This window comes from Gadus morhua, chromosome 5 (assembly GCF_902167405.1).
Source record: "Gadus morhua chromosome 5, gadMor3.0, whole genome shotgun sequence".
Lineage (NCBI taxonomy): Eukaryota > Metazoa > Chordata > Actinopteri > Gadiformes > Gadidae > Gadus > Gadus morhua.
In genome coordinates this window covers 19,900,859-19,912,617 of record NC_044052.1, presented here as the reverse complement: position 1 = coordinate 19,912,617, position 11,759 = coordinate 19,900,859, and the positions used below count along the sequence as shown (strand labels likewise).

Here is an 11,759-nt window from a genome sequence, read left to right as displayed (position 1 = left end):
GGAAAAATAAACACAAACAACGGCACCTCTTCCTTCCTGTTTGTTTGTCTGTCTATTTGTTTGTCGTCGTCGGCGTCTGATTTCGTCGTTGCCGCGACGACGGGCACCAGCTTCCCTCCAGTCCTCCTCCATCCCATAATAATCACCCACCGGTCAACCCTGCGCAGACACAGAGCAGAGAGGGAGACACCGACTTCCTGCGCTCTGATAAACGATGGCTGACAGGATGTGATGAAGGCCAGAGTTTCCCCGACAGCCAATCAAATGATCTATGTGTCGAGCTGACGTTGAACACACTCCGTGGCCGGTTCCGACCGGTTTGGACTGGTGACTGATTTAACGCTAACCGACAGGACAGTGTTTAACTCCACACTGTGAAGTCAAGAGTCCTTACATCGTCATAGATAGGCATTTTGAATAGCAAATCCGATCCGTGTGTGGGATGTAATTGGTCGAGTAATTAGTGATCTGTAAAGTTCAGCGCTTATTTTAAGATCTTACCGCTTTCTCGCCTAACTGTTTAGGCAAGGCAAGGCAACTTTATTTATAAAGCACTTCTCATACACTGAAACTGCTTTACATTGAAACATAGTCATACGATAAAAAAATAAATGAAATAGATAAGTAATGTAAACAAAGACAAAGTCAAAAAGACATATCCTGATATAAATACTCCCGGCTCCGGAGCGTCGAAATCCGTTCCAGGACTTTGCGTGACCCCTGTGTGTGTTTGTGTTATCACGGCTCAGAGCAGGGAGCAGTGACCTCAGCTGGCCCCCGGGTGGATGTAACGCGCGGCCAGGATGCTTTTAAGACATTCCTGACCGTGGTTCCATCCCCACTGAGGCGCTGTATGGATTATACACCTTGTTGTGCTGTTGATCCCGTTACCGTGGAGACGTCTGCCTCGTGATTCCATGGATACGTGGAACCCGGGTTCTGCGTCTCGTCAGACGACCGTGTCACGGCCGAGCGCGAGAGAGAGAGAGAGAGAGAGAGAGAGAGAGAGAGAGAGAGAGAGAGAGAGAGAGAGAGAGAGAGAGAGAGAGAGAGAGAGAGAGAGAGAGAGAGAGAGAGAGAGAGAGAGAGACACACACAGAAAGACACACACAGAAAGACACAGAAAGACACAGAGAGAGAGAGAGCCCAGAGAGTGGCAGAGAGAGGTGAGAGTGTCCCTCCAGCTGTGTTTAACGAACCCGGATCAAAAATGTCAGCCTGTTTATAAGTGGAACAGGAGTTGGACCCCTTGGTCTGGTTTCTCTCCGTTGCCACGGCAGCGGTGACACCACTCACCGTGATGTCATGGCGGCTCAGGGCGCCAAGTCTGTCCGTCCGTCCCCCCCCCCCCCCCGACCGTCGGAGGCCTTCGACGGCGTTCGTCCGTTGGCGATCCAAGCGGAGGATGACATCGTCGCATAGTTTCAGAGAGATAACGATCCTGGTCTAGACACTCCTGGACGTCTGTCCACGGAATATGTCAAACGAAGTTCAGCTGGTCTCATGCGGAGCATTAACACACCGCTACCGACACGCAGGGAACACGATGTAACACGCAGGCTGAGATAAAAACCACCGCATCCTTATCGGCTCGTTTCCAAACTCTTGCATTTAAAGCGTAGGGCTTAGACAAACGCGGATTTACAATAAATATCCTTATCGACTTTATGAGACAATTTGAACTTGAGAACTTTGGCCAAATGCCATCCAACGGGGGGACTGGAGGAAGCCTGCGCTCACCGTCGCCCCCTGTGGTGACTCCCACTCCCTGCGGGGTTCCTCTTGTCTCTGCACACTTTCACTCTGCACTTCTCCCTCTCTCCCTCTCCTCCCCCCTGTGCTTCCTCTCCTCCTCTCTCGCCCTCTCTCCCTCTCCTCCCCCCTGTGCTTCCTCTCCTCCTCTCTCGCCCTCTCTGCTCCCTCCGCTCCGTTTCCCGGGCAGACATCGTTAACACCCTGCGGCCGGACGAGAAGGCCGTCATGACCTATGTGTCGTGTTACTACCACGCCTTCTCAGGCAAGCAGAAGGTGAGCAACCCCCCCAACCCAACCCAACCCCCCCCACGACCAGCCCAGCAGACCACAAAACCAACACACCCCCTCTTTCAGGTTCCTAGGTCCCTCATTCTATCACAGCGTGCGAGGGCTGAAAAGAGCCATCACGAGACGTTTCAAAACCGACCCCGTTAGTGACATCACAAGTGGGTGTGCCCACTCATCTAATCGGAACTGGTGGTTTCGGAATGGGGGTCATTTTAAAACAATGTCGTCCATCGCTTTGCACCCGTGATGATTGTATCGACGCATCCTTATGACGTTAAGTCAGCTTAGCTCAGGAGGTAGGGCGGGTTGGCTTTTAACCGGAAGAGTGCTCGTTCAATCCCCGGCTCCTCCTAGCGTCGAGGTGTCCCTGAGCAAGACACCTCACTCTAACCACTCCCGACGAGCTGGCTGTCGCCTCGCCTGGTTCAGTCCGCTGTCGGTGTGTGAAAGTGTGTACGAACCGTTTGTAGGAAAGTCGCTTTGGATGAAAGCGTCTGCCAAGTGCCATAAATGTTAATGTCCAAATGTAAATGCAACGTGCATTGTACCCCAGACGCACGGCACAGCAGTGAGGAGCAGACAGGCCTCCTCCCTGCATTCTCTCCCGTTCTGAAAGCCTTTCTAAGCAGCCACTTGCTATTCTAACAGAGCTGTCTGACGCCTTCCACTTTAACGACCCTGGCGTCCCGGGACATGGGAAAGGGAGGACCTTTCCCTTCTGCTCCCGTCTGATCCCGGACTCGTCCCCCCGCCCCCCCCCCCCAAAAGCCGAGAACCTCTTTAAAAGCAGTTAGACGTACAAACCCAGAACTGTTTACCCTTTGGGCTAGATCTACTCCGGCTAACGTTACCTTAAGTTAGCCTCAGTGGGAGAGAGAATCGTCCACCATGTTGTTTATCCAACAGCCTTGCCTCTGGTCAGGTTAGTGAAGTGGTGTGGCTCCTTTTGGAGCTCCTCTTCCAGTCTTAAAGTGATTTATAAGCTTGCATTGAATGGATTCAGAGTCAGCCAAGGCCCCCCCCCCCCCCCCCCCCCTTACCCCAACGGCAAGGAATGACCTCCACAAGGGCTTTGGAGAGAGACCTGTAGAAGGGATGAGAGTTCTCCCCTTTCCCCCCGCCAAGCTGCCGGGGACGGGGGGCCTCACTGTCCTCCTGTCTCTGCGGTCTTCAGTCTGTACTTGGGGATGGACTTTTCTGGTGATTTTACCCATGATGCACTGGAAACGGCATGAGGTTGAGTTTAGGTGTTAGGTTAGCGATGGTTAGATTAGGTGTTAGGTCAGAGATGGTTCAGTTTAGGCGTTAGGTTAAGAGAGAGGTAAATCCACTCCATCTTTAGTCTGTACTCCAGCTCTGTGTTTCCTTGCTGTCATGGCGCCGGACTCCTGTAAACAGAGCCAGCGTCGCGTGCGTTCACATCGCTCACAGAACCCGGGAGGCACCGCACATCCCCGCGGCCGGCCTTTTAAGGCAGCTTCCCCCCCGGACACCCCCCCTCCCTCCCTGCTAAGGAGAGGGGGAGGCCGGCCGTCATCCCCCATCTCCGCCTGACCGGTGCGGTCGCCCTCCCTCATGGCCCAATCAGGAGGGAGGCCTCAGGTGACCAGTAGATCCAGAGCCAGGGAGAGGAGAGGATCGCGGCTGGCCGGGACGCTCCCCTGTCTGGTGAAGACATCGTGGAGGACGTGCTCCAGCCAGTGAACTGAATCCTCTCGCTGAGCTTCTGAGAGGGGACCCCACAGTGGTGGTTCGACGTGGATGGTCACTCTCATCCATGGCCTTCTTTCCAAAAGACCCTTTTCACCGTAGGAGAAACAAAGGTGCAGCTCCTGACGTTAGTGACGGGTCCGTTCGGTTCGGGGCACGCCCAGAGCATCAGACCCGACTAGTCAAGTCGAGATTCAATGCCCAGGCTGGTGCTGCGACAAACGTGAATAAATCGGACGTTAATCCTAAACGCCGGCACTATTGACGAGCTGTGTAAAGGCTCCATTCCGACAACGTACATTCATCTTTACGCCCTGTTGCTTTTCTGAGAGTACCACTCGGGTCGTCTTTCCCGATCCCCGACGTCGTATTTTTGAATGGTACGAGGTTAAGAAATGACCGTATATGGTCACGAGGTCCGGGAGTGTTTCCTCAGCCCTCTTGGTCGTGCTGACACGGTCGTGGTGTTCCCGCGCGTGCCGTCTGCCCGCCGTCTGCTGCTGCCGCGTCTCTCCTGCAGCGTGTCAGGGCGCTCGCGGCGCTTAGAGTTCACAGCTCCTCAACCAGGCACCCCGGGGGGTTAAACTCGTTGCCACGGAAACACTCGTCACTTCATTGCATCGTCCAAATCCCACAAACAAAAAACGATTTATGAAGTGGAGGAAGAGTGAGGAGGAGAACTTTTCTGGGGATTTTCCCATGATGCATCGGAATTGGCGTGAGGTTGAGTTTAGGTGTTAGGTTAGAGAAGGTTAGTTTAGGTGTTAGGTTAGAGAAAGTTAGTTTAGGTTTGAGGTTAGAGAAGGTTAGTTTAGGTTTGAGGTTAGGGAAGGATGGTTTAGGTGTGAGGTTAGAGAAGGATGGTTAAGGTTTGAGGTTAGGGAAGGATGGTTTAGGTTTGAGGTTAGATATGGTTAAGTTTAGATGTTAGGTTAGAGATAGTTGGTTAAGGTGTGAGATTAGAGATGGTTAGTTTAGGTGTACAGTTAGAGACGTTTAGGTGTTAGGTTAAGGAAGGTTAGTTTAGGTGTTAGGTTGGAGATAGTTAGTTTAGATATTAGGTTAGAGACGGTTAGTTTAGGTGTGAGGTTAGAGATGGTTACTAAATGTGAGGTTAGGGATGGTTAAGATTAGATACTGGCTAAAAGAAAGTTTTGAGACAGTTAAAATTAGATAAGGGTTGGTTGAAGTCTGGGGTGAAGTGGAATCCAGGGGAGAAGCAATGCATCCTGGGAGAGCCCACCAGAAGAGTCGATACAGCAGCACTACTCTCCCCCGCAGGGCTCAAATAACTCTCTCTCTCTCTCTCTCTCCCCCTCTCTCTCTCTCTCTCTCTCTCTCTCTCTCTCTCTCGCTCTCTCTCTCGCTCTCTCTCTCTCTCTCTCTCTCTCTCTCTCTCTCTCTCTCTCTCTCTCTCTCTCTCTCTCTCTCTCTCTCTCTCTCTCTCTCTCTCTGTCGATCACCCTCCTCTCTCTCCCCCTCCGTCTCTCCTTTCTCTCTTGCTCGCTCTCTCTGTCATTCTCTCTCACCCTCGCTGTCTCTCTCTCTGTTTCTCTCCCACTCTCACTAGCTGACTCTTGGGACACACACACACACACACACACACACACACACACACACACATACACCTGAAGACAGGTGCAATGTTTTTGACATCTCTCTCGCTCGCTCTGCCTCGGCCTCGCTCTCCTCCATCTGCTTTTAATTCTTCGTCTCCTTCTCTTCCAAAAAGTGTGCCGACGTAGTCACAATCTGGCATTCAGACGGCCACATCAGAAACACACAGAGACCGCCATAAACACTACCTTTTACGAGCCTTCAGTCGACTCGTAAGCTCACAGTGTAAATAAAACAAACCTACGACTAGACTAACCAGTAGTCTAGCCTAGCTGGAGTCACTAGACGAGGGACTAACCATCGAGCTGCCTAGCTAGAGTAGGACTATAAGAATATAAGACATAAAAAACATACACTATGAATATTAAATCAATGTGATAAAAATGAAATGAAGTGTATGCTACTCTGCGGAATCTCATCCTGTCCCCCCCCCTCCCCCCACCCCCTCCCCCCCGCAGGCGGAGACGGCAGCCAATCGGATCTGCAAGGTCCTGGCGGTGAACCAGGAGAACGAGCAGCTGATGGAGGACTACGAGAAGCTAGCCAGTGATGTGAGCACCCACCCTTCTTACAGCCCCCTGCCCCCCTCCCTGCTCTCTGTACTGTGTCTAACCCCCCCGCCCCCACCCATATGCCCCTGTATCCACTCTCCCATCCACCTATCCACCTACCACTGGTATATTAAACATCATATTGGAGATGATTGTTAAAGCTCAAGATCTAAATCTGCGTATCTATTTTCTATCTTCTCTTCTTTTATCACAAACAAAACATCCCTTCTTCTCTGCCCACCTACCTCGCTCTCCCTCTCTCTCCCTCTCTCTCCCTCTCTCCCTCTCTCTCCCTCTCTCCCTCGCTCTCCCTCTCTCTCCCTCGCTCTCCCTCTCTCGCCCTCGCTCTCCCTCTCTCTCCCTCTCTCTCCCTCTCTCCCTCTCTCTCCCTCGCTCTCCCTCTCTCTCCCTCGCTCTCCCTCGCTCTCCCTCTCTCTCCCTCTCTCTCTCCCTCTCTCCCTCGCTCTCCCTCTCTCTCTCCCTCTCTCTCTCTTTCCTTCTGTGTCATCTGCAATCCCCCCCCTCTCTCCCCCTGCATGCTCACCTGTGGCCCCTTGATGCTGACCTACACACACACACACACACACACACACACACACACACACACACACACACACACACACACACACACACACACACCTACATCTATCATCATCTACACAACACACATACCTAACCCTCACGCACACATTCCTCAACCCACGCACGAAACAAACACACAAAACACACACACACACACACACACACACACACACGCACGCACACTCTCCCAGCTGCTGGAGTGGATCCGGAGAACCGTGCCCTGGCTGGAGAACCGCGCCCCGGAGAACACCATGCAGGCCATGCAGCAGAAGCTGGAGGACTTCCGAGACTACCGGCGGCAGCACAAGCCCCCCAAGGTGCAGGAGAAGTGCCAGCTGGAGATCAACTTCAACACCCTGCAGACCAAGCTGCGGCTCAGCAACAGGCCCGCCTTCATGCCCTCCGAGGGCAAGATGGTCTCGGTAAGTCCTGGGGGTCACCCGGGGGGTCCTTGCTCAAGGGTTAGGGCAGTGTCACTGGCAGAGTTGCGGGTTTGACTCCACACCAGGGCGGGGCTACCCAAGGCCTCTGAGGGAGGGATGGTTTCAGGACGTCCTGGGGTTCGTAGAGTGGTCCTTGCTCAAGGGTAGGGCAGTATCACTGGCGGGGTTGCGGGTTTGACTCCAGCTGAACTGTATTAGCCCTATGCATTAACACTGCTAGGGTTAGGGGTTCGATTCCCTTCTCGGGACACCCCAGGGCCAGATGGTCCCGTAGTGAGGTGTTTATTAACCGGCCCGACTGCAGGGCGTCGGAGACCAGTGTCAGTGTCGAGGGTCCGGAGCCCCTTTAGGACTGCGCCGGGTCCTGGGGCGATGAGGAACGCTGCTGTCTCTGTCTGGGATTGGCTGTCTGCAAAGACCATTGGTAGAGTGTAACTGGCTAGTGTCAGGGTGAGGTAGAGAGAGAGAGAGAGAGAGAGAGAGAGAGAGAGAGAGAGAGAGAGAGAGAGAGAGAGAGAGAGAGAGAGAGAGAGAGAGAGGGAGAGGGAGGGAGGGAGGGAGGGAGGGAGGGAGGGAGGGAGGGAGGGAGGGAGGGAGAGAGGGAGGGAGGGAGGGAGGAAAGGGGGAGGGAGACGAGGGAGGAAAGGGGGAGAGAGAAGGATGTGAAGAGAGAGAGAGAGAGAGAGAGAGAGAGACCATTTTAAACTGTGGGGATATGATTCAAGAACCCCCCCCCCCCCACTGGAGGACCCTGCTCCCCTGACGGACCCTCTAACCCCCCGCTCGTGGCTCTCTGCCCCCCCCCCCCCTCCCCCACAGGACATCTCCAACGCGTGGGGCGGTCTGGAGGGCGCGGAGAAGGGCTACGAGGAGTGGCTGCTGAACGAGATCCGCCGGCTGGAGAGACTCGACCACCTGGCCGAGAAGTTCCGGCAGAAGGCGGCCATCCACGAGGCCTGGACCCACGGTGCGTGGCCGTCGGAGCGCTGCATGCTGAGTAGCGCCGCGGTCGGTGTCGGACCGAACCCGACGGGGAGACTCGTGGGCTGCTTGTGGGGGGTTTTATCAGAGGCGTCTTCTAACCAGTTGTAGCTAGTGCAGTTTGGAACAAGGACCAGTAAAGGTACTTTGTAACTCCTGGTCCTGGGGGGGGGGGGGAGAGAGAGAGAGAGAGAGAGAGAGAGAGAGAGAGAGAGAGAGAGAGAGAGAGAGAGAGAGAGAGAGAGAGAGAGAGAGAGAGAGAGAGAGAGAGAGAGAGAGAGAGAGAGAGAGAGAGAGAGAGAGAGAGAGAGAGAGAGAGAGAGAGAGAGAGAGAGAGAGCGATTAAGAGAGAGAGAGAGAGAGGGGGAGAGAGCGAATAAGAGAGAGAGAGAGAGAGAGAGGGGGAGAGAGAGAGAGAGAAAGAGGTACTAAGAGAGTGAAGAAAAAAAGAGAGAGCTAGATAGAGGAGGGGGGGGAGAGAGAGAGAGAGAGACACGGATACACACACACCTACATCTATCATTATACAGTATATATATAACACACATACCCAAACACACTTACACACACACGGTCATCGAAGGCCCTAACCCTGTCTTCATACGTGAGGGCCTCTTGTCCGAGGATTCCTTCTGGGAGTTTGTTGGACATGCTCACTGCTGTGCGTGTAGTGACTCAGCCTGTGAGGACCAATCACAACGGGTCTCCTGTCATCCCGACGGGAACAGAAATGAATCACTGCCACTTCCTTTTACTACTACAAAACGTCCCTGTGTGATTCAACCACAACGGCACTCTTTGGGATAGCTTTATTTTCCTGTGGTTGCCACGGGCCACAAAGCTCAGTGGACGTCGGTTGATCTCAAACAGCTGATGTTTGAGAAAACCGTTGGACAGTAGAACTAATGCAGAACTGATTTAGAGTAGAAGACAGTCAAATTAATGTAGAACTGGTTTAGAGTCGAAAGACAGTCAAACCGTTGGACAGTAGAACTAATGCAAAACTGATTTAGAGCAGAAGACCGTAGAACTAATGTAGAACTGATCTAGAGTAGAAGACAGTCAAACTAATGTAGAAATTATCTAGAGTAGAAGACATTAGAACTATGGTAGAATTGATCTACAGCGGAACCAGACTAGAAGACAGTAGAACTAATGCAGAACTGATCTAGAGTAGAAGACAGTCAAACTAATGTAGAAATTATCTAGAATAGAAGATATTACAACTATGGTAGAATTGATCTACAGAGGAACCAGAGTAGAAGACAGTACTAATGCAGAACTGATCTAGAGTAGGATGAAGTAGAACCGATGTAGAACTGATCTACAGCAGAACTAGAGTAGAAGGTAGTAGAACTTATATAGAATAAATCTAGAGTAGAAAACAGTGGAACTAATGCAGAACTGATCCAGAGCAGCAGCAGAGCAGAAGACCGTAGAGCCGGCAGCACTGCGGCGTTTTCACTCGCTCTCTGTCTCCCCCTGCAGGTAAGGAGGAGATGCTGCAGCACCGCGACTACGAGACCGCCTCCCTGTCCGAGATCAAGGCGCTGCTGAAGAAGCACGAGGCCTTCGAGAGCGACCTGGCAGCCCACCAGGACCGCGTGGAGCAGATCGCCGCCATCGCACAGGAGCTGAAGTAAGCCCAGATCCCCGGGGGCAACACAGCCACCATTTTTTATCCCCGGAGACGGTTGGTTAATTCAATTCAATTAAATTTGATTTGTATAGCCCCTTAATCACCATTACAGTCTCAAAGGGCTTAACGGGCCAACTCTTGTTGACACCTCCCTGACCCTAGCCCCCCAGAGGGCAACAAAAAACTTGACAGTACAGAGACAGGTCATTAAGGATCAGGTAGGGGTTAGACAGTTCAGAGACAGGTCATTAAGGAGCAGGTAGGGGTTAGACAGTACAGAGACAGGTCATTGAGGAGCAGGTAGGGGTTAGACAGTACAGAGACAGGTCATTAAGGATCAGGTAGGGGTTAGACAGTTCAGAGAAAGGTCATTAAGGAGCAGGTAGGGGTTAGACAGTACAGAGACAGGTCATTAAGGAGCAGGTAGGGGTTAGACAGTACAGAGACAGGTCATTAAGGAGCAGGTAGGGGTTAGACAGTACAGAGACAGGTCATTAAGGAGCAGGTAGGGGTTAGACAGTACAGAGACGGGTCATTAAGGAGCAGGTAGGGGTTAGACAGTACAGAGACAGGTCATTAAGGAGCAGGTAGGGGATAGACAGTTCAGAGACAGGTCATTAAGGAGCAGGTAGAGGTTAGACAGTTCAGAGACAGGTCATTAAGGAGGTTAGGGGGCATCTTCCATCCCTTGGATGCCTAAAGGTTAGACTGAGGACGTTGGGAAGCGAACTCAGAACCTTTCAGCTGTGAGTCCCCCTTGCTGCCACACTCTCCTTCCCACATAAGGAGAATGTTTATCCCGAGGTGCCTTTCACATGGCGTACCCTGACAATGTCGCGGTGCATGTCGTTAATAATGACTCCTTGTTATGACCCAAGCCTTCCATCCATATGCGGTTGTGTAATCACAGATCAGAGAACAGTCCCCTGCTGTTAATATAATCAACATGTGTGCGACAACGTTTATAGATGTGTCTGGAAAGTAACTGATGCAATTGAAATGCTAATTCATTTATCTTCCCTGTGTGTGTGTGTGTGTGTGTGTGTGTGTGTGTGTGTGTGTGTGTGTGTGTGTGTGTGTGTGTGTGTGTGTGTGTGTGTGTGTGTGTGTGTGTGTGTGTGTGTCTATCTGTGGTATTGTGTGTGCATGTGCATCTGTGTGTGTGAGTGTGTGTGTGTATGTGTGTGCGTGTTCGTGTCTGTCTGTTGTTTGCTTGTCTATCTGTGTGTGTGCTTGCTTGTCTATCTGTGTGTGTGTGTGTGTGTGTGTGTGTGTGTGTGTGTGTGTGTGTGTGTGTGTGTGTGTGTGTGTGTGTGTGTGTGTGTGTGTGTGTGTGTGTGTGTGTGTGTGTGTGTGTGTGTGCGCGCGCAGTGAGCTGGACTACTATGACTCTCCCAGTGTGAACGCTCGCTGCCAGCGGATCTGTGACCAGTGGGACGGACTGGGAAACATGACCCAGAAACGCAGTGAGGCCCTGCAGGTGAGAGAGAGAGAGAGAGAGAGAGAGAGAGAGAGAGAGAGAGAGAGAGAGAGAGAGAGAGAGAGTGTGTCTGGTAATCCTCTAAACAAAGGGACTCAATAAAAGTGTGGGTTGATTGGACCCTGAGAGTCGAGGCCTTATAAGAACCTGCATAGCAGGACTGCTTAGACGCTGATCGGCTGTTTACCCTCCACCCGACTGACCGCTGGTCACTAGTGGATCAAGCGGGTTGGACTAGTGAATGAGGCTGGTTGGACGAATTGTGCTGGTTCAAGCAGTAAATTAAACTGGTTAGACTAGTAATGAATCAAGCTGGTTAGATTAGTAGTGAATCAAGCTGGTTAGACCAGTCGTGTATCAAGCTGGTTTGACTAGTAGTGAATACAGCTGGTTAGACTAGTAGTGAATCAAGCTGGTTTGACTAGAAGTGAATCAAGCTGGATGAGTAGTGATGAAGGAACTACTGAGTGACTGGTGAACAGAACTAGTTTGAAGCCGGTTCTAAGCGTGTTCTCCCCGTGTGCCGACAGAGAACCGAGAAGCTCCTGGAGACCATCGACCAGCTGTACCTGGAGTTCGCCAAGCGGGCCGCGCCCTTCAACAACTGGATGGAGGGCGCCATGGAGGATCTGCAGGACACCTTCATCGTCCACACCATCGAGGAGATCCAGGTGAGCCCCCCCTCCCCACGGGAGTGGTTCCCATACCAACAC

The 11,759-nt window shown here is 52.2% G+C and overlaps 1 protein-coding gene across 3 annotated transcripts in view; it reads left to right on the top strand.

Moving 5' to 3' along the window:
- Nucleotides 1-11,759, top strand: part of actn1 (actinin, alpha 1) — a 60,098-nt gene that overhangs the window by 32,644 nt on the left and 15,695 nt on the right. For all 3 annotated transcript variants that reach the window (XM_030356031.1, XM_030356030.1, XM_030356029.1), the window contains exons 9-14: nucleotides 5,829-5,921; nucleotides 6,695-6,925; nucleotides 7,766-7,913; nucleotides 9,416-9,566; nucleotides 10,938-11,046; nucleotides 11,577-11,717. In XM_030356031.1, the coding sequence (XP_030211891.1) occupies nucleotides 5,829-5,921; nucleotides 6,695-6,925; nucleotides 7,766-7,913; nucleotides 9,416-9,566; nucleotides 10,938-11,046; nucleotides 11,577-11,717 (873 nt within the window). The remainder of the gene's footprint in view (nucleotides 1-5,828; nucleotides 5,922-6,694; nucleotides 6,926-7,765; nucleotides 7,914-9,415; nucleotides 9,567-10,937; nucleotides 11,047-11,576; nucleotides 11,718-11,759) is intronic.